We start from the raw sequence: 22,014 nt of genomic DNA, 5'->3' as shown, positions 1-22,014 counted from the left end.
TAAGTGTGAATGAATGCAGGTGGTTCCTTGTCTCTCTGTATTTGCTCTCTGGGCTGCTGGTCCTTCCATGTACCCTGCCTTTTTCCTGTTGGACACAGATCATTTCCACTGTAAGTGATAGATGGATCACTTTCCCACATTGATTATCCCAGTTTTCATCCAGACAGCTGAATGCATTTTGGTGTGAAACTCACAAAAAAACATACTAACACTATTGTGTAACCCAGTGCACTTCAAAGTACTGCAGAGAATAAACATGCAAACAAGAAATACTTGAATGTAAATAACAGACAAACCAGGATTTCTCGGTAATTTCATACCAGGACTCTGAGCAGAGCCTCAAAGGTTAACACGCTCACAGGAAAAGTGGAGGGAAGAATTGGTCTAAGTTTGGCTTTGAAGCAGACATGAATGCCCTGAATGTCAATGAGCTTGAAGAACACTGCATGTTGTCTATTTTTCTTCTCCTTTATGCTCGGTTGCTCCTTGTTCTCACTGGACTCCTCATTCCAAAGACGCGGAGAGCGAGATTGAAGCCCGGAGGCGAATCCCAACATTTCTGCGTATGCAAATTGAAATGTTCTATAAGATGTGTTGTGCAGACAGCCAAAACAAACAAAAGCGGTTGAAAAGTTCAGAGCGACCACTTCCGCTGGGATTTTAATTCGCTGAATTGATTGAACCTCCGGATTGGTCCCTGCCACACCCCTTGAGGGTTGTTCCGGGGTGGATCGTTACACCGGGGCATCGCAAACAGAGCAGATCTGTGTTGGTCTCGCGAGGGCCGATCACTATGACAGCGGTTGAATCAATCACCTGATTAGCATAGAGCCTCCACTGTTTATGCTTTCAACTTTCGGGAACTTTATTCAAACAATTTAGGCAACGGAAGATCAGATCGACCCAGCTTTTGACCGCTGTAGGAGTAAAATGCCGACTTCAAAATGAGAAACGACGATATGATATTTCTGTGTTACTAGGGAGAAAAACATGTCTGCTATGGCTTTTCTCATCACATCTACATATACTGTAAATAGTTAATTCTTTAAAAATAAACCTATAAAGTGAGAGGAGTCCCTTTCATCTCTCTGTGGAACAACCTAAACCAGTCTGGTGTCTGTTAACATGGATCCAAACAGATCAATCAAGTGACAGTGTCACGCAAAAGTGGAGGTCAGTTCACACAGCCAAAACAAGCAAACACAATCAATACCAACTTCGCCGCATTGAAACGTATTTATAGCAACTCCCACCAAGAGGCACTGGGAGTGAAGAAAAAAAAAATCGCCCTATGAATGTCGCTTCCTTCTGAACAAGTGTGCTTGTTAACAGAGTTGCTGAACTCAGACTGTTCCTGAAGTCATGTGAAGACCAACTTTCGACTAAAGCCAAACAAAGCAATGGTCTTTTATACCTAACAACCATGTGGATACTGATCTGAGGAGAAACTCTCATCATGTGCTACCCCGTGTGTGTGTGTGTGTGTGTGTGTGTGTGTGTGTGTGTGTGTGTGTGTGTGTGTGTGTGTGTGTGTGTGTGTGTGTGTGTGTGTGTGTGTCACCTTGAGTAAACCTGACAAGACACCATGCACCCAATCTCTGCAGAGGGATACAACTAAATCAGCAAGCAGCAGAGTGAAACATTGGGACAATCAGGACTGAATCCAATCTCACACAATTGTTTGGTCTGAATTGACGTGTCAACCCAGCGTGTGTGTTTGCATGGTCTACTGGAGGTGTCCTGACATGAGGCTCCGGGGAGGCTGATGTTGAACTTGAGGTATTTACTTGCTGACTGTTTTGCAGTTTGTTTTAGCATGAAAACAGTTAAAATACTACTTTGATTTCAAAGTGCATCTATTTGAGAGTCTATAGCAATATTAAAATAGACTTTTAGGCACATTCAGGTGACCATTTAGGTTAAATTATTGAGCCCATAAACAATGATTCCTGTTTATCTCACATAAGGATTTCTCTCCTTTTATATAATTCTTAAATAAAACACAAAACGACTTTTAAATTTCCCACATTATCTAAAACACGAAGACAATTGAATATTACAATCCACTGAACTTTCTGTCCTGAAAAGTTAGAAGAAAAAAAATAACGCACTTGAGCCAAGAAGCACTTTGAAAGTTAAGGTAAAGAAAAAGATAAATAAATAACCCGTGCGGACAGTAACGTGACCACAGTTTGAAAAGTGGGAATCTGGACCGGTTGTTATCCGTTGGCCGGTGCTGCCCGGTCACTACACTCGTTAATCGGACGGATTACAGACGCAGCCTCCAACGTCTGCTCCGTTTCTATTTCAAAACACAGGCGCTCCCCCGCCGCTGCGTTACCTTCCCTTACGTACCACTGGCTGGAGGAAGAAAAAGGAAATTGCACGAATTTTACACCTCGTTTTGTGTGAAAAAGCGCGCAAGCAGAAGAAATCGCGTCAGCGCGCGTCGCGGTTGAAATGCGCACCATCAGAAGTGCTCTGGGCAGAGAAAGGACATGGCGACGAAGAACGCAGAAAAAGTCGTCCTAAAGCAGAGCTTTTTTTTTTTGTGGAGATGCCGGGGATTTGTCAGCCTGATCCAAACATGCAGTATTAAGAGAAGGGTGGGATCAAATGGCCGTGGCACGCGCCCTTGGAGAGGTTGAGTCCGTGGCACAATTTAATTCCGGATACATCTGCTTTTGCATTACTGATGCAGATGTATTGTAATGATGACATGTCCACGTGACACAACATCTATAAGCCGTTTGAAACGGTCTCTGGATTTTCTTTCTCTTTTTTTTATCGTTATTACTGTGAAACACACGCGCTGCAGGCTGCTTGTAGTTGGCGGAGAGGAGTACACAAGTTTCCAGGAGTCATGAACTTACCCTCCATGCAGAAAATGACCATCCAGGCTATCCATAGGTCTGAATTATGAAACTTCACCATGATTCCGAACTGTTCAGGGAGCAACTCTCACTTTCAGATTGTTTTTTTTTTTGCTCCCCTCTATCCGAAAAGACGCAGCTCCGCTCACAGTTTCCGAAAAGTAAGAGTCCCTTGTAATTGCGCGACAGCAGTAAAACAAACCAGAGGTTTTACGCAGCGCACACCGGCCACATTTCTATAAAAAAAAAAAAAAGGAAGAAAAAAATTAGGTAAAATGTCCAGATGTGTCATAAGAAAAACCACTGATCATGTATGTCCAGCAGGTTTCTGTGTCTCCCTCCAGCAACTCCTTTATTCCCGTTCTTTGGTAGCTGCTGCTCACTCCAAGTCTAATTTCTTTGTCAGACCTCTCCAGTCATTTTACGCACGACCGGAATAAAAAATTACGTCCACCTGCTGTTGTTCCAAAATCTGCACACTCTCACTGACAGTGACTTATAAACAGATCACAAACTGGCACAATTCCTGTTCGCTGAGTGCGTCTCTCCAACGCGTCTTGTTGCGCTCCATGGTTTCTCATCTGCTCTGCTGCAGCCGGGCGGACCTCGCAGCAAGCCAGACAGCACGAGGACCGACGCCACTTCCTGAGGAGGGACTTCGAGATAAAATCAAATTAAATTACAGGGGGAATGTGGAGAACGCTCAAGTATAAGTTCAGCGCGATGCGTAAAAGTGGAGCAAAAGCGTGGTGGCTATGCAAGTATTATGCCTAAGTGACAGCAGCATGGAGAGTCTACAGTATTATTTGGGCAATCAGACCACGGCTCACTCTCGTTATTTACGATTTATTTAATACAGGTCTGCAACTCCAATCAAATCGATCAAGCAACCTCGTGCTGTGAGGCTCACTAAATTTTCATCCTCAAATGGCCAAATAATGACCAACCGCACTGTCCACCTGGATTTATGACAGTTATATCAATGACAAAGGTAATCCACAATTTAAATCAGCATGTCTGTATTTAATATTCAACACCTTGAAAGTAACCCAGACTTGTACAGATGTGCTGAAAAAGCCCATTTTCCATCCGTTACCTGTGAAATTAAATATTAATATATTGAAATTGGTTCGCGCGTCGCCCACGGCCGTCCATGATAGAATACTGTAATAAAACTTGGACTCAGCGGGTCTTTATTTTCTCAGCCACAGTCCGCGTTTCCTGTTTGCGCCCGTGCGCGTGTGCGCGGCTTGACGGCGCTCAGCAGCGGATGATTGAGACGAGCTCGAGCCCGGCTGTTGCTGGGAGACCGCTGACGCCAGACGGGAGCGAGACGCGCGTGCCCTCCCGCGGCGCGTGCACGAAACAACGGAAAGGAATAGATTATAATACAAAAGAATAGAATATAACTGAATACCTGTGGAGGCTATTTATAGCGTCAATAAAGAATATTAAATCCCAGGCAATGCTCATAGTAGACTATAAATAATGATAATAAATAACAACACAGCATGATAAATCACCAGGGGGAACATGATCCTGGCACAAAACACTCTCGCTTCCTGCAATAATGCTGAAATTCGTCAGCCTCTTTGATGATTGTTGCTATATTAGGCCCCACGTTCTGAGTCAGGTTCACAATTTGTAATGTAAATATCGGCATGTCACGGCAGCAGAAATAGCTTACAGGTGTGTTTCTCACATCCAATCACAGCAGTGCAACCACAGAGACTAAATAAAGACCCACACAAAGGCTTCAGAGCTGTGTGCATGAGCCAAAAGTGACAACTCAAAGATATAACAAGTAACTTGTTAAAGTGAAAAAAAAAAATAGCAGGAGTGAAGTGTGAATTTGTGAAAGATAAAACATGAAGTTTAGACAAACACTTTGTTTTGGCACTGTGATTGGAAGAAAACACTATCATCAAACAGCTAACGGCGAGGCCTCTAATCACTCTGATCCACTGATCACACTTGGCTCACCTCGGCACTAAATAGCTGCTCTGTCTCTCCTACCTCAAAGGACTCATGGTCTTAGCAAGTATTCACTGCATCAGAGCATCAAAGAGAAACAACATGACCGAAATAGCTGAACTTTTTTTTTTTCTCATTTTAATTTTTTTCGGTTCCATAAAAACATTAAAAAAAATCAAAGATGAAGGCATGATGAGGGCAGAACCCCGGTCAGCCCCTCATCCTTTCTTCTACCCCCGAGCTGTTGGCAGGAATTCAAACGTTTAGCTGCCACAGCAGACAAATAAGGTGCAAGTTGCAGGCTCAGAACTCCCTGAGGCTTTCCTTCAACCCCTCCATTCATCTCTCCTTCTGCTTGAACTTTAAACTCTTTTTCCTGCATGCAGCCTGTCCTCCCATTAAAAAAAATAAGAATAAGAGGCTGATTTCTTGTGGTTTTCATGTCAGTGACACATGCAGGAAAACAACGTCCCAAGCACTTTCTGAAGTGTGTTCAGCGTCGTACCTGAACTATCACTAGTAGGAAATGTTCACATTGTTCTTTACTTTCACTCAGGGAACTCACACAGCCAGCATGGCACAGGGGAGCACAGGGTAGCAAGAATACATGGCCTGTACTGCTGTATTTGTAATACAATGCACTGCTTATGTATTTTGTTTATGCTATATCTTGAAAATGCTGCAGGGTGTTGGTTAAAGACAGATGAAAACATCTTTGAAACGATCATGTGCAGTCTGGGTGTTCACTATTTACATGGGTTCCTGCAGCAAGTTGCGACTGGAACTGTTGCCCTTCCTGCTACATCAAGCTACACCGTATCAGCAACAGAAACACTGTCTCCTGCAGTGGAGGTCAAAATGAAGACAATGGATGAAAGATGTTGCAACTAATCGAGAGTGAAAGCAACTTAGGACGAATGCGGTCGATGCTAATAATTCACACAACTGTAGAGTTAGATGTGATCATGAAAAACACAGATAACACAAGACAGAGTTGATGCAGTCGAACTGGGCTGTGTTTACGGTACTTATTAAACAACTGTTTCATGAATCATGATTTATATTTTCAAATTCAGCAACAATTAAAGCTCCAAAACAGCTCAAAATGGCCAAGTATGGCTTTCTCATGAAAGAAAAAATAGAGAGGACTTGATGCAAATGAAATGCAATTAAGATAATTCTTGTGGTCAGTTATGCAAATCCTCTGACAGAAATGACACCAGAGGAAGGGTTTTTTCATGCTGTACCTTCATTTTTGTTCAGATTTGTTAAAGTTGGTTGGGATGAAAATCTAGAGAAAAAAAAGCAATTTTACCAGTAAAACTAAATTAACAACTTTCTACTCTGTTCGTATTATTATACAACAAACACACTGAATATCTTGTTATCTGGATGTTTGCATTTACGTGTTTTCTGTGAATCACACTCCACACAAACTATTTCAAGCAATAATATACTTATATGTTATACAGGGGTGCTTCAAGTAAAGTGTTACCGGCACTTCTTTTGACTTTGACAATATCGTTGACAATAAAAGTCCCTTTTTACTCTTTTTGAGGTTTTAGCAATACATATGTCATCATATATTAATCTACTGATTCTTACTGGTTCTACTGGAGCCTGATAGGGAAAGAGCCGTGACAACGCTGAGAAATTTCCAAAGCATGCAAGTGTCACTGCTCCAAGACCGGGGTTAAACAATACAGATGTGGAGAAATCATGAATGTCATACCTGACATTAAAAATAAATAAATAAATCAACAATAGTCAGGAAATAAGGAACGTGACAAAAATATGCAAATATATTACATTTCTACACAACTGAATCTGCTCATGCCAGATCAATACATCATGAGAGATGTTCATCTGATTTCTCTCTTCAATATTCCCTTGCAGCTTAAAATAAAAGACGTGTTTCACAATGATGGATGGGTTAAATTGGGCTTCTTCAGCAGCCCCAGAAAGATGCATGCTTGATTTATTATTGATTCCTTTCTGAAACCGCTTCATTTTTCTTTTTCTTTTTTTCCGTTGCACCTCTATAAAAGATTCAAAAGACCTGAAGGAGATCTTCTGTACTAAATGTTGTAATTCTCCTCTCCTAGCAGTCCAGGATGTTGTTCACGGTAACTTTAATATTGATAACAAACAAACGACTGATCCTTTGTTTCCGTATTCTTTAAGTTGTTGAGACCCTCAGAGTATTCACCTCTGCCTCTGGTTATTTTCTGCTGGCGCATGGTTCAAGCTGAGTTTCTCCCCACTTTGTTCCACTTGTGCTGCAGTATCATTTTCTGTCTGTATCTCACCAACAAATAATTTATTCAGGCTACACAACATGTTTCTACGGAGCCCCGGACATGACATGGTAAAAAAAAAATTTAAATTGTGGCCACGAATTACTAATTCGTTCCCACGAATTAATAAATCGTGCGCACGAATTACTAATTCGTTCCCTCGAAATAATTAAATCGTGCGCACGAATTACTAATTCGTTCCCACGAATTAGTTATATCGTTCATATACTGAACAGTTCAGTAAAGTTGGCAGCATATTGACAGATACGGACTTTCAGTCTCAATAACTCTTTAACAAAATGTCAGTAACATACAAAGGGCGCTGCATCCCATCGTTGTGAGGTGGACGATATGCTATAAGCTCATTTTTATTAAAAATATCTGTCTATCAAGCAGCAGAAACAATATTGATTTCAATCAGCACCCGGTAGTGCTGCGGGCTTCAAGGACCGTCTACAATTTACAAGACGCTGCAACAGTGAAGAAAAATAGCTCAAAAAAAAAAAAACCCAACAACTAAAACAACAACAACAAAAAAAACGTAATACCACCACTGGGATTTACTACAGTGTCACCATAATCGCTACAACCTTCATTTGTCTCCTATCAAATTTATTGGATATGGTGTTTGTCTTCACTGTTGCAGCGTCTTGTAAATTGTAGACGGTCCCTGAAGCCCGCAGCACTACCGGGTGCTGATTGAAATCAATATTGTTTCTGCTGCTTGATAGACAGATATTTTTAATAAAAATGAGCTTATAGCATATCGTCCACCTCACAACGATGGGATGCAGCGCCCTTTGTATGTTACTGACATTTTGTTAAAGAGTTATTGAGACTGAAAGTCCGTATCTGTCAATATGCTGCCAACTTTACTGAACTGTTCAGTATATGAATGATATAACTAATTCGTGGGAACGAATTAGTAATTCGTGCGCACGATTTAATTATTTCGAGGGAACGAATTAGTAATTCGTGCGCACGATTTATTAATTCGAGGGAACGAATTAGTAATTCGTGGCCACAATTAAATTTTTTTTTTTACCATGTCATATCCGGGGCTCCGTAGGATGAAGATCTTTTTTGTTTGTTAAGTTAGTATTTTGGTGAGACTCTTATATTCTTCTATCTCACTACAGTTATTAAGAAATATATTGCTGAGGCTGGATCTTCTAACAGAAGAGTTCATATTTCGAAAATTATTTAATATTTGTAAAGAGTCTAAGAGAGCTATTATTTTGTTACAAGTTTTTGCATTTCATTTGTGTTAAAGAACTTAGTTTTGCATCACTGAAGCATAATAAATCACGTTCATCAACCCCTGAGAAGCCTATCTGAATTTGTGTCTCAACCCAACCCCCCCCCCCCCCCCCCCCCCCCCCCCAAAAAAAAAGGAAGTTCTCTTCCTGTGCAGATTTGGGTATTTCAGAATCAGGGTTCCTGCCTTCTTCAGTTGCAGACACCGACTCTGTCCTTCCTGAGGAGGGCAGAATCCTGCGTGGTTTCAGTGCGTCTCTGCTTCAATGCACCTGAATTGAAGGTGTGATTGTTACCAATGTTGGACAAGTTACTTCTAAAAAGTAATTAGTTACAATTATGAGGTACTTCAAAAATGTTAGAAGAAAAGTTAACAACTAAGTCACAACTAATTTCCCAGCAAAATAACTATTACTTAAAAACTGTGTTTAAATGTGGATCCCTTCTTAACGGAACTTTAAGATGCATGTTCAATTATTTATGAGTATATTCATCCATCCATCTATTTTCTAAGCCACTTGTCCTTTTCAGGGTCACGGGTGGCTGGAGTCAGTCCCAGCTACTTCGGGTGAGGGCAGGCTACACCCTGGACAGTTCACCCATCTGTCACAGGGCCACACACAGGGACATACAACCACTCATGCTCACATTCACGCCTAAGGCCAGTTTAGGGTCAGCAATTAACCTGACAGCATGTTTGTGGACTGTGAAAGGAAGCCGGAGTACTTAGAGGGAACCCAAGCACATGGAAAGAACATGCAAACTCCACACAGAAAGGCCCCGAGCCCCAGCCAAAAGTGAATATATGATAAATCAAATAAATGGACACTTGACATATTCAATAATTAAAAGGAAACATTATTTCTCAATTATTCAAATGCTGCTGTGTGATAATATGAAACAAGACACTAACCAAATTTGATTTGTAACTGTAGATAGCATTACTACATTTGTGAAAGAATAATAAAACGCAGTAAATGTGTGTCAATAGATGTCTGTACATCCATTTGAAAGCTTCCCTCTTTCTGTATATTGATGTCATTTAGAACTTTTCTGACTGAGGAGTTGGCAACAATATATCAGTTTTCAATGGCATCATCTAATTTGACCAAGATATGCAAATGATGAACTAAGCAAATTAGATGACATCATTTACAACTTTTCTGACTGCAGATTTGGCAACAATGTATTGGTTTTAAAGAAACATTTCTCTTTTCTCACAAAACACAATGACGGGCATCCTATTTCAGTTTTAAGCATTTAATGCAAACATGATCATTATTGTATAACTATTGCAACGACACATCATCTACAGGCTAGAACAGTCTAAACAGTTTTTTTTTTTTTTTTTTTTTTTTGATGGAGTTACTCCCATTACTGGTCCTTACACTGCAGAGAGCCTGAGGAAGTCTTAAAGCAGAGACATTGCGTGATTTTCTATGCCCACAGTTCCAGCATGTGTGTTTTAAACAGTATATAACGAAACAATCTGAATAGAAACATTACAATTGCTTATCAATTGAAGCATCTTCCCACTCCTGCTGGTCACACATCGATTGAACTTAGGAGACTGCTGCCATCTAGTGGTAGAAAAACGCAGAAGAACTGCCCAAAGTTTAAAAATCTAATGTTGCAGATATTTTAATTATTATTTTCAAAACCTTTACTTCAATTAAGTGCAAAATTTTACACAAGACTGGTACATTTCTGTGACAAAAATTAATAAACTGAAAGAAAAAGTTTCAATTACTCAACCACATATATATTACTTTGTCATTTCACCCAGCTGAAGGAGATAATATTAGAGAGGCGATGAGCTCCAGGAGGCATCAGTCCTGAAATGACAAAGACTCAGTTTCAGACAAAAGGGTACATCACATCTTACACACCACTGTACAAACAAAAGAAGCAAACTTTATTATTTCAGGACTGACTGGTTTTTAATATTTGCATGAAAACTATGGAAAGAAATTTAACAATCAAGTGTCAGAAGCGGAATAAGTAAACTCAGTCCAGAACTGATCTAAACTAAATCTCCTTGAGTAAGGAGCACCAGTGAACATGCAGATCTGAAGGAGAACAGTTTGAGTAAAAACAGCACACAGACACACACAGCAGGGCGTGTTGTGCACAATCTGATTGAAAGAAGCATTGCAGGCAAACCCTGCTGTGGATGTTCTGTTCAAACCTACTTTGTCCACCTTTGAACTGAGGCGTGACCGGCATGAGACCTGTTAAACTGCATTTTGTGATGTGACACCATCACCAGACACTCTTAAATCTGCTCCAAACCCCTCAATTTAATTTAATGACACGGTGAAGTCAATGGACTGACCGAATCACTGCTGGAGGATGATGAAGAGGAGGATTTGCCACCTCTGTCTTTCTTCTCCCCCTTCTTCTTCTTCTCCTTCTTCTTCTTCTTGTCTTTTCCACTCCCCTCTTTGCTCTTGGACTTGTCACAGATGTCCTTATGACCAGACTTCTCTTTGCCGTCGCCCTGAATATACATTTGTGTATAACACACAGAAATCATTTGAGCTACTAATTAAATACACAGATCACACACACACACACACACACAAAGTATGAATCATTGATTTAATTTCCTTTTCTGAAAGAAGAGCTTAATCTCATTTTTGTGAGAATTTACATGTTAATCCTTTGACCACCTACCTTTACCTTTGCTTTATCCTTACTCCAGGGGAAACTTAACTGATCCTTCTGTGCCTCTTCTTTCTTCTCTTTGTCTCCACAATCCCCAAGAGCTGCAAATGAGAAGGAGCCATTATGCTGTACACTTGGAGAAGACAAAACAAAAGTAGTTTGCTGCATCTGTCAAACTTGCTGCTGTGAGTTTTGTGTCACAGTTCCACATTTATCTCCAGAGTAACGAACACAACACAGTAAATGGAAACATACCATCGTTGAGATTGAACGACATCTTGCAGCTTTGACTCTTCCAGGTCCAGAAACACACACACACACACACTCAGTCGAACTATGACCAGGAAAAGACTCCACCTTTCCGGTGTAATGGATTGAATGGTTCCCTTCTAAACTGGTGACGGACTTCCTCGATCCTCTGCTGTTGCTGCCTATAAAATCAAATGTTCAGGACTCAGCAGCAGAAATATTGTTGAGTTTTGCAGGATTTCCTTTGATTACTGCAATCGTATTCGTGGAGGGATATTTATTTTTTCATTTATGTAACTGTTGGAGACGCTGCGTTTCATACTTTGTACCGTGACAAACTGAGGTGTGGCGATAGTAACGTGTTGATTAGATTATCTTGTTCCCAGTGATATTTCTGAGTGTGTAACATCGACCAATATTATCTCTTGAACAGTAAGTTGAGCGATTTCAAACAACTGCTGGATGCAACAGATCAGCGAACAGAGTGGTCACAGGTTGATCCAGGGTCTACGAGCAGTAACACGTCGGTCACCATTTAACAAGGAATCTATTTAATCCGAAACACCGCAACCAACGCAAGCGAACAAGCCAAGCCCCGCCCACAAAGCGCCTCACCTGCTTTCAGGTCATCGGCAGATCATTTCCAAATGCCTCTCGACACATACTATTGCTCGCGCGCGCGCGCGGGTGTGCGGGAAGCCTTGGGTGGAGCAAACACGCATTTGAGTCATAAAATCAGATAAATGTCCAGAAAGCAGCAGGAGCAGAAATTAGTCAGCGTTTACTCCCCTGCTACTTTTTCTGGGAGTTGCCAAAGAAAGTCAACTTGAAGTACAGAGAGTATTTAGGAGACCAAGTGCCCAACAAGCAATAACCCAGAGTCTTTTGACTTTTCTTTCAAGCTCGAGAACTGAGTTACACCAGCATGAGATTGCTTTTTGAATTTAATCCTATTAAAATACAAGACTTTGGACCATCATGCTTTAACTTTATTTCATAAAAGCAGTGAAGTTTAAAATAAATTGCCAAATGCCTCAACAAATGTTTATGTGCACAAAAGAAGGCATGTGTCATCTGTACAGTGGTGTAGTAGTTTGTACTTTCACATCACAGTGGTACTGTCCCCAGCTTGCAATCTAAATTCTCTGAGTTTGAATGTCTTTTCTGTTTTTACTTCAATCTTTAAAAAAAAATAAAAATAAAAAAATACCATTCATTTGATGCAAACTGATCTAAAAGTCCCTGATGTGTGAATGAGACAGTGACAGAGTACCAGCCAGGATCTCCTCCTGCCCTTTGTGACCCTGAGCTGAAAACAGTGGTTCAGAAGCTGGATGGATGGAGCGTATCCATCAACTTAAACAAACTGAATGATGAGCTGCTGGTGTGCCAACCGGAGGCCAACCTGTAGCCTGTTTACTCTTGCAATACAAGTTTGCACCACGTGATGGTGTATTGGATCCCTCAGGGAATCGACAAGAGGAATCAGTTCTTGGCATGACACGCTGGTATTTCTTTGTGCATAATAAACGGGTTGAAATCATTTAGCCATTGGATCCAGTCTGGCCCACTGTGACTTCCACAGATAAATTGTAGTAAATAACAGATAAGGAAAATAAAACCACCAACCATGATATAAGATGGCAGTAAATAAATCTTCATTGACCTTTGACCTAGTCTTTGTTTCTGTATTCTTTAAGTTGTTGGGATCCTCAGAGTATTCACCTTTACCTCTTCTTTCAAGCTTAGTTCTTTTTTTTCCCCCACTTTGTGCCATTTGAGCTGCAGTAACATTTTCTGTTTGTATCTCACCAAAAACTTATTTCAGCTGATGGCTGCTTGAACGTACAGCATGTCTGCTGCAATCTGCAGAAGCATTCCCAAAGACAAAATCAGTGCTGCAGACATTTTACTTGTTTTCAAAAGCCTTTATTTCAATTAAGTGCAAAATTTTCCACAAGACCGGTACATTCCCGTGACAACAATGAACAAACAGGAAGAAAATGTTTCAAATACTCAACCACACACAAACATCCTTTTGTCATTTCACCCAACTGTAGGAGACAATATTAGAGAAGTGAGGAACTCCAAGACGCGTCAGCTCTGAAATGACAAAAAACACAACAGAAAAGCTTGTTCGCGTACTTATTTTCAAGAGGCTGCATTATAGTTATAAGAGTGACTATGGGTCTCAGTTAAACATCTGTCAGACAGCTGCAGCACAACCACAACGCTGCAGTCAGTCCTCAGCAACACAAAGAGAGCGGGGCACGTCACACCTGAGCTGCAGTCTGCACTGACTGCCTGTGTGTCAAACAACAGACTTCAAAAATGTCACTTTTGGCTGACAAGGCTTCGAGTGATCTTGGGCCGAAACACATCTCAGATTTTCTGGTAGAATATGAAATATCCACACATCTGAAGTCTTCAGGAAAATATTATCATTTGCACAGGCTAATAATAATAATCTATACACTTTACTAATTCTGAAAATTGGGTAATTTCAGAAGTGACGCAGTGAAACGCCTCCTCCACTCATGTAGAAGTTTTCGATTTCAATGTGGGATCAGTAGAGTCCGTTGTTTGCAATGGTGCCCAAAAAAGTGTGATGTGTGGCGTTCTGATGAGAGGATGTGATATTTGTGGGTAATTTGGGACGCCAAATACAAAGATGGGAAAAGAACAAAATACACTATTTCAGATGCATTTTGTTAGCTTCATTTTAAAAATCTTCACTATTTATTATCATGTTTTGTCTTTTAGATGCGTTTCGTTTTCTGGTGTCTTGCTTTCTGTTATTTTAATCACACCAACGCGTGTTTGTGAAGCTCTTTGAATTACCTTGTGTATGAATAGTGCTACACAAATAAACCTGCTTTGCCCAGTTTGCCTCACAAAGGTAGTTGCAACAAAAGCTCCAAACTTAATTATTTCACAGCTCTCTGTGTCCGGTTTCTCCCACGTTTCTCTCAGGGAAATAATTTTCTTTTACATTTCCACTAAAAATATGAATTCAGTCCAGAACTGATGAGACTGAATGTCCTTTTGCTGCACCAAAAAGAGCCAAAGCAAGTGAACAGACACACAGCAGGGCGTGCTGTGCCCAATCTGATAGCAAGAAGCATGGCTGGTCAAACCTGCTGTGGATGTTCTGTTCAAACATGAGGCGTGACCGGTATGAGACCTGTCGAGCTGCATTTCATTATGTGACACGTTCACCATCAGGAGGACCGAGATGCTTGTAAATCTGCTCCAAAACCCTCCAACAACAATAACTTAAGGACAAGGTGAAGGCAATGGACCGACCTCATCGCTGCTGCTGGAGGACGATGAAGATGATGAGGAGGAGGAGGTGCCAGCTCCATCTTTCTTCTCTCCCGTCGTCTTCTTCTTCTTCTTCTTTTCACCCTCTTTGCCCTTGCACTTGTCGCTGTTGTCCTTATCGGATTTGCCCTTCTGCAGATACATAAACACAGATCATTGAACTGCTGAGCAAATTTATAAACCACAAACACAAATGTCACTGATTCAGTCACATTTCTTGGACAAAAATATAAAAAAAGAAAAAAAAAATCACTTCAGTTGCATTTTATCCCGTGGATGTCAGAATGTACACTTGCCTTTTCGTCATCCTTCTTTCTCCAGGGGAAACTCCATTCCTGTTGTGATGCTTCTTCTTTCTTTATTTTCTCTTCATCGTTCCCTGAACCCACAAATGTGATAGACATGTCAAGGCATTAACAATCAACATGCACAACTGCATGTCTGAATACGTATCGTACAGAGTGCAGAAGCCAAAAACCAAACAAAGCAAAACAAAACAAAAAAAAAATGTTTGTCAAACCTCCTTTTCAGATTTTTGCACCACATAACCACATTAAGCTTCAGAGTAACAAACACAACACGGCAAAAGTAAGTATACTACCGAAAAACGACATCTTGTAGGTCGAGTCTTCCAGTCACTGACACGGCTTGATGTGTCTGATGTGTTTTTCTGACGATCAGGAGAGCCTCACCTGTCCACACCCAGGCCAAGTGAAGCCAGCCAAGCCCCACCCACAGAGCTCCTCCTGTGATCTGCCACTGCTTGATTGACAGATCGTTTCCAGGTGCAGGCAGAAAGTAAAATCCTTCTCATGTTTTAAGCACGTGGGAAGCTTTGGCTGGAATAAACATGTTTTTCGAGAAGAGCAGCCGCACAGCGGTGTCCTGGTTTGTACTTTCACATCAGAGCAGTGATGTCCCTGGTTTGCAGTCTGAGTTGTGTATCAGACCTTTCTGAGTTTACATGTTTTCCCTGGGTATGCAGGGCTTCTATGATAACTGAGGACTTTAACTTTTCCTTAGACATGAGTGTGTATTTATGAGGACCCACTTAAGGCCCCTCAGCTGGAAAAAGGAAAATAGCATGTGGTGTGAGTAGAACATGTGTTTTACTCTCAATGAGCTTGTGACAGCTCTGTAATATATTTTACTTTCTAAATGGTGTTTATTTTATGATTTTTGCTGTTTCTGCTATTGAAGTAGCTTTAAAAGCACAGTATGTCGTATTCTTGGTCAATGGATATCAATATAATTTAAAAAGTAGCAGCTCAATGATGCAAAAAAGAAACTAACAGTCCTGAAAACATCTTAATGAAAGCTGAGGGATGTACTATCCCAGACCACAGCCCAACTTACAGCCTGTTTATTCTTTCAATATGAGTTTACACCAAAAGATGGTGTATTGAGTTACTAAAGGAACCAGAAAGGCTAGTTTTTCTAAGTGGGTTTTACCCCATTCACATATTGGATCCAATTCGACCAACTGTTACTATCAACCAGGACCATTACCAAAGACAAAAAGGCTACCAAAAATACTCTCAAAAGTAACACAGATGAATTGAAGACAATCAGGAAAATAGAATCACCAATAGCAACATGACATGGTAGTCTACTATTAGGTTGACCTCAACTACAACATTACATAAAACAACTACAATAAAAGACAACCTTTTCAAAAAAAGACACAAAACAAAAACAGCACCTATCAGAGAGAATTAAAATCCCAACAAAAAAAAAAACATACAGTAAGTAATCAGGCAAAGTAGAAGGACCTGAAACACTCACCTGCAAAAAAACTCAAAATGACCCAAAGAGACACAAAATAACCAGAAGAAAACACCAAATAAGAACACAAAGCAATGAAAGTGATTATAATTATACAAAAGTTGATCACCATGACCACTATAAATACCTCAAAGGAAGGTAATTTAAACACAGTCCTAAAAAGACCATGAGATAAAGGAGCTAAGGAGCCTCATGAGTGGAACCTTAAACCCACCAGAAAACCACAGACGACTGACCACCAGAACTACAAAGAAAAAACAAACCTGCAAAGACAGACATTTTTGACAATTAAAAGGCAATTTATATGGCTTGAGGAGTGTGGTGGTGTAAATTCTTAATGTTTTTCTTTTTCATTCTTTACTATCATCTTGAAAAAAAAAAGAGTTTTATGTTAATATGAAGCACCCTACATGTTTAATTTATTGTTTCTAACTAGCAATTCGCTCACCATCTGTAAAATTTAAGGATGTGATTTTTTATAAACGGCAATAACTACTGCTGACATAATCTTGGAGTCTGAACTGGTGTCGTGTAGCTCATAGACTTTCCTGTAACACAATGTAATTAGAGAGAATGGAAGCATTTAAAACACTGAAGAATAACAATATAGGCTTTGACACTGTGTGTAAAGCTAAATTATGCAGATAGATCAGAGGATACAGTAAATACAGGTAGACAAGAAGCAACAGAGGACAGGTGAATTTTTATATTTTATTCCCTTTGAGCAAATGTTTCATGCAATTGTGATTTTCCTACCCCTTCATAAATGCACATTTTATTATAAAAAAATTTTTCATGTCATAATTATCTCCCACAACAAACACATTTTCATCATTACCCAGAAGCCTCTCTGTTCCATCAGCAACAGCACAGAAAAAAAGTCCTCGTACCATATCGCAGTGAGCGAAAACAAGCGGTTAAAAAGTTCCTCATCATCATTTTCAAGGTTTTTTTTTTTTCCTTTTTCAAATCAGCAACTCCTCGGTAAATGGAGCTCACTGCTGGTAGGGCTTGGGGCCTCTGAGCAGGTCGCTGGAGGTGCGGCTGGTGGACTCTCCGTACCGCTTGATCGGACTCCCCATCAGCTTCTCCATGGGGCTGGGCGGCCTGCGGCCCATGCTCAGCGAGGAGCTGTAGAGGGTGCTGGGCTGCGACGAGGCACCCGAGGAGTCAAGCGAGGTGCCAGAGGAGAGCGCCGGAGCGCCGGAGGAGAGCGCCGGAGCGCCGGAGGAGAGCGCCGGAGCGCCGGAGGAGAGCGCCGATGCACCCGAGGAATGAGAGGGAGAGCCCGAGGAGAGGGATGATATACCGGAGGAGAGGGACGAGATACCCGAGGCGAGAGACGATTTACCCGGGTAGTAAGACGACGTGCTTGAAGAGAAGGACGGCACACCCGAGGAATGAGATGGAGATGGAGAGCTCGAGGAGAGAGACGAGATACCCGAGGTCATTGAAGATTTACCTGGAGAGTAAGATGACGCGCCCGAGGAGAGAGCTGACACACCCGAGGAATGAGATGAAGATGGAGAACCCGAGGAGAGAGATGATTTACCTGGAGAGTAAGAGGAAGTGCCCGAGGAGAGAGAGGAGGGGCCCGTGTAGAGAGAGGATATCCCCGAAGAGTAAGACGGAGAGCTCGGGGTGTACGACGAAGGGCCCGGGGAGTAAGATGAAATGCTGGAGGAGTACGATGAAGTACCCGAAGAGAGGGAGGGAGTGCTGGAAGGTTCCTGCCTTATGACGGGTTTGGAGGGGAGGGGTGAGATGGAGACGAGGGGAGTAGCTGCGGGTCTGGAGCTGCTGCCGCCGCCGCCGCTAGCAGAGAGTCCGCCACGACCCGAGGCTGAAACTTGCATTCTGGGCTCACTTTTTGACTCGCCGTCAAGTTTATCCTGTAATAAAAACCAATCAGGACTGCACATAGTAAACACGAAAAACAAGGTTAACTCAAATCTTTATGTACAACGTATCATATGAGCCACGCCAAGATAAGACTTACACTCTTCTCGTCCTTTTCGGTTTCACTTCCAGATGAGCCTGAATGCTGAAGGGATAAACATCAAATAAGATTCCGTCAGTTGTTTGTTCACCGGGAAACTCCTCCGATAATCTCATCACGTAATCAGTTCACCTCTTTCTTCTTCTTGTCCTTCTTGTCTTTATTCTCTTTCTCACTGCCACTGGAGCTGTCAGATGAGCCTGAAGAACTGGAGTCCTGACGGAATAAAAGGCCGTGCACACGCCATTCAGCGCACATTCAGCATCTAATCATCTTGAGAACACGCTAATGTACCTTCTTTTTGTCCTTCTTCTTTTTCTTCTTCTTGTCTTTCTTCTTTTTCTTCTTCTTCTTGTCATCATCACTGCTCGAAGAATCTGAGTCCTTGGGTACAAATTCAATAATTGTATTATTAATCAACAGTTTCCCATCAAGAGTAATAGATATTACATATATAAAGAGTAATTTCAGATGAAAAAGTCACTCTTTGTTTCCTAAAAACACAGAAGATCTACTAAATTGTTCTTTAGAGCAGCCCACATATTCAGCTCTGTAATTGCTCATCCCACAAATGCATTCATTATAAGTGTTGCACCATCTAAAGTAGAAATATGCAGACTTCCTGTCATCACACCTACAATCCAACTAATAAATCACCATTACCTTTTTCTTGTCTTTCTTTTTCTTCTTTTTCTTCTTGTCGTCATCACTAGAAGAATCAGAAGAGGAGGAAGAAGAATCCTGAAAGGAAAAGACGGAGAATTACTGTAAATATCCTGAAAAATAAAAGTAGTAAAAACCAACAGAAGACATGCTCTCACCTTCTTTTTCTTCTTCTTCTTCTCCTTTTTCTTCTTCTTTTTCTTCTTGTCATCATCACTGGATGAGTCCGAAGAAGAGGAAGAAGATGAATCCTAGACAGAAAGAATGACACGGAATTCCATTTGACTTTATTCAAAAAAAAAAAAAAAAAATTAAAACAAACTTTGGAAAATTTTGGAAAATTGGAAATCTGGTCATTTCAAACTGGTAACTTCGAAAGCCTTTATGTCTCTTTTCATCAATTAAAAACTGACAAACTGATGTAAATCAAGTCAAATATCATGAAAATAAGAAAACAGAAGATCAGTCTCTTACCTTCTTTTTCTTCTTCTTCTTTTTCTTCTTGTCATCCTCACTAGAAGAATCACTGGAGGAGGAAGAAGAATCCTGGACAAAAACAAGACACAAGTTTATTTCACAAATGTATTCTGTTTTCCTTTTCTGGCATGTGTGATCTAAATCAGCAGTAATCAACACAGAAGTTTTTCACGAGAACACAAACGTTAAAAAACATTCATTCATAATAACCTCACAGCAGAAAAGACATTTTAAAGCTGTCTGAGCATTTTGAGGACTGAAATATTGTTTACCATCTTCAACAGTTACAGCATAAAGGACACAAAGAGGACTCGCCCACCTTCTTTTTCTTCTTCTTCTTTTCCTTCTTCTTCTTCTTCTTCTTATCATCCTCACTGGAAGAATCACCAGAGGATGAAGAAGAAGAATCCTGTACAGAAAATAAACATTATGAATTTTTTTTTTTAAGTTTTGTGGCAATTTATGGACAGTCGAGTCACATGAAAACAGAAAGAAACTTTTCAACAGAAAATATCTGACAAGAAGAAAATAATCTTAATAATAATCTCTATTTTTTTGTGCCCATTTTATAACTAATTGGAAAGCTTTACCTTTTTCTTGTCTTTCTTCTTCTTTTTCTTCTTATCATCATCACTAGAAGAATCACTGGAGGAAGATGATGAGGAATCCTAGACAAAATAATAATTTAATTATTGTACAAGCTACACACGTCATTTAAAACCATCATGTTGATCAAAGGAATGACCCTGTCTAACCTTTTTCTTCTTCTTCTTCTTCTTCTTTTTCTTCTTGTCATCATCACTGGAAGAATCACTGGAGGAGGAAGAAGAATCCTAGAGAGAGAAATGGAAAATATAATGAATGAAAACACAAACTATTCAAATAAAAAAAAAATCAACCATAAAGCAAAATCAGGAAGAAAGTTTCCACCTTCTTCTTCTTCTTCTTCTTCTTCTTCTTTTTCTTCTTCTTGTCGTCTTCACTATCAGAGGAGGAAGATGAGGAAGAGCTGGAATCCTATAAAAGAGAAGCACAAGAGATGCTTTCAAATCCATTCAAAGCAAAACAAGAACTAGTAAATAAAATGTTATTTCAATGCAAACCTTCTTCTTCTTCTTCTTCTTCTTTTTCTTTTTGTCATCTTCACTGTCTGAGCTGTCAGATGAAGAGGAGCTGGAGTCCTGAGAATCACATCAGACACAACGTGCCTGTTTAGAATCATTCTAATTTCTAAACTTTTTTTAGTCACACTTTCAAACACTGATCACCTTCTTCTTCTTCTTCTTCTTCTTCTTGAGCTGCTTCTTCTTCCCACTTGCCTCCCCTCCCTCCCCCTCATCATCAGTTAGGTTGCCATCCTCAGGACCTTTGGGGAAAGCCTCAGCTGCCCCTGCTGGTCAGAAGGCGTCATTACGGCGAAGTTTAATCAGTGTGATGTGTGCAAAAGTCAGAATAGCTCATGTACCTGAAAGTGTCGAGGAGAGTTTGCCTTCTTCTGCTCCCTTGAGTGCAGCCTCACCACCTGCAGAAATAGAGAAAGTTCAACAACACTCCACTGGTAAACGACGTGCACGTGCACGGCTGCAGCGCCGATGTGTTGATCTTATTTTCTTTCATTCAGCAAGAAAGACTCTCCAACATTTACCTGCTGCTGCAACAGCACTAACACCACCGAGCTCCTCCTCTTCATCGTCCTGCGAAGAACACACACACATGGAGAACACACTGAATCCTGATTACAATAAAGGAGCTGCCAACACACAAACGTATGGTCAATAACTAGAAAGTGTCTGATGAAAATGCTTGTAATGACATTTGATCGGAGCATAAGTGGATTGAGTTCTACTTCAACCATCTGTTCTTCTGTTGGATGTGTTTTGCAGGAGGAAGAGCTTCACCGCAGTTCAACTCAAACAAAGATGACCAGTGTCTGACGTGTTCAAAAAAAATCACATGAATTCACCCAGATTGAAGACTCATTTCTATGGCCACTGTTGATGCTCCAGCACAGAGAGGCTACAGCATCGTGTTCCGGGGAAATAAACCCCTCAGTGTGCTTTCTTGCCATTCTTTAACAGGCCCTGACAAGCGGACCGGTTAACACCCAGTTTTTAGCAGCAGCTGAGTGAAGTGTTGTGGAATCTCTTTCCTTTAAAAACAGCTCAAACCTCCCTATAGTCATGAGTCAAAGAGTTTCACCCAAAAGATAATCAAAACTGCTGCAAAACAAAATAAAACAGATGCAGATTGTTTCTCAAATGCAGCTTGCATTCAGCTGTGAAATGAAGACTCAATAAAAAAAAAAAATGCTGCCTTACTTATTTCCCAAAACTGAGGAGAATTTCACCTTTTTCTTGTCCTTTTTCTTCTTCTTTTTGTCTTTGTCACTGTCAGATGATGATGAAGAAGATGACGAAGAGCTGGAATCCTGGGACAATACAGAAAAAAA

The 22,014-nt window shown here is 40.7% G+C and overlaps 4 protein-coding genes and 1 long non-coding RNA gene across 8 annotated transcripts in view; all 5 read right to left on the bottom strand.

Annotated features, from left to right (window-relative positions):
* igsf11 (immunoglobulin superfamily member 11) overlaps positions 1–3,464 on the bottom strand; it is a 125,971-nt gene extending 122,507 nt beyond the window's left edge. For both annotated transcript variants that reach the window (XM_030108207.1, XM_030108208.1), the window contains exon 1: positions 2,874–3,464. In XM_030108207.1, coding sequence (XP_029964067.1) covers positions 2,874–2,934 — 61 coding nt within the window. In that variant the 5' untranslated portion in view covers positions 2,935–3,464. The remainder of the gene's footprint in view (positions 1–2,873) is intronic.
* Positions 3,465–9,711: 6,247 nt separating this feature from the next.
* Positions 9,712–11,455, bottom strand: LOC115400679 (protein PXR1-like). Its single transcript, XM_030108691.1, has 4 exons — positions 11,324–11,455; positions 11,078–11,169; positions 10,737–10,901; positions 9,712–10,236 (listed from the first exon to the last, which is right to left on the bottom strand). The coding sequence occupies exons 1-4, from the start codon at positions 11,343–11,345 to the stop codon at positions 10,231–10,233; spliced, it is 285 nt and encodes a 94-aa protein (XP_029964551.1). The 5' UTR covers positions 11,346–11,455; the 3' UTR covers positions 9,712–10,230.
* A 1,775-nt stretch (positions 11,456–13,230) lies between these two features.
* Positions 13,231–15,370, bottom strand: LOC115400720 (protein FAM133-like). Its single transcript, XM_030108732.1, has 4 exons — positions 15,243–15,370; positions 14,938–15,020; positions 14,624–14,773; positions 13,231–13,420 (listed from the first exon to the last, which is right to left on the bottom strand). Exons 1-4 carry the CDS (start codon positions 15,253–15,255, stop codon positions 13,415–13,417), a joined length of 252 nt encoding a protein of 83 aa, XP_029964592.1. The 5' UTR covers positions 15,256–15,370; the 3' UTR covers positions 13,231–13,414.
* Positions 15,371–17,123: 1,753 nt separating this feature from the next.
* Positions 17,124–22,014, bottom strand: part of LOC115400230 (protein FAM133-like) — an 11,997-nt gene continuing 7,106 nt past the window's right edge. Inside the window, exons 8-15 of one of the 3 annotated variants that reach the window (XM_030107967.1) lie at positions 20,384–20,398; positions 20,196–20,221; positions 19,089–19,131; positions 18,720–18,809; positions 18,558–18,641; positions 18,426–18,470; positions 17,814–18,318; positions 17,124–17,750 (exon numbers count right to left, since the gene is read on the bottom strand). In XM_030107967.1, coding sequence (XP_029963827.1) covers positions 17,422–17,750; positions 17,814–18,318; positions 18,426–18,470; positions 18,558–18,641; positions 18,720–18,809; positions 19,089–19,131; positions 20,196–20,221; positions 20,384–20,398 — 1,137 coding nt within the window. In that variant the 3' untranslated portion in view covers positions 17,124–17,421. Of the gene's footprint in view, positions 18,341–18,425; positions 18,471–18,557; positions 18,642–18,719; positions 18,810–19,088; positions 19,132–20,195; positions 20,222–20,383; positions 20,399–22,014 lie in introns of all 3 variants that reach the window. The other 2 variants (XM_030107966.1, XM_030107968.1) reach the window with 2 other exon arrangements.
* The window catches only part of LOC115400232 (uncharacterized), a 1,577-nt gene continuing 246 nt past the window's right edge, over positions 20,684–22,014 (bottom strand). Inside the window, exons 2-6 of the long non-coding RNA XR_003932784.1 lie at positions 21,913–21,993; positions 21,211–21,259; positions 21,031–21,087; positions 20,834–20,958; positions 20,684–20,746 (exon numbers count right to left, since the gene is read on the bottom strand). This is a non-coding gene — a long non-coding RNA (uncharacterized LOC115400232). The remainder of the gene's footprint in view (positions 20,747–20,833; positions 20,959–21,030; positions 21,088–21,210; positions 21,260–21,912; positions 21,994–22,014) is intronic.

The sequence above is a fragment of the Salarias fasciatus genome, chromosome 14 (genome assembly GCF_902148845.1).
Source record: "Salarias fasciatus chromosome 14, fSalaFa1.1, whole genome shotgun sequence".
Taxonomy (NCBI): domain Eukaryota; kingdom Metazoa; phylum Chordata; class Actinopteri; order Blenniiformes; family Blenniidae; genus Salarias; species Salarias fasciatus.
The sequence above is the reverse complement of the archived record's forward strand: the minus strand, read 5'-3'. Positions and strand labels throughout refer to the sequence as shown.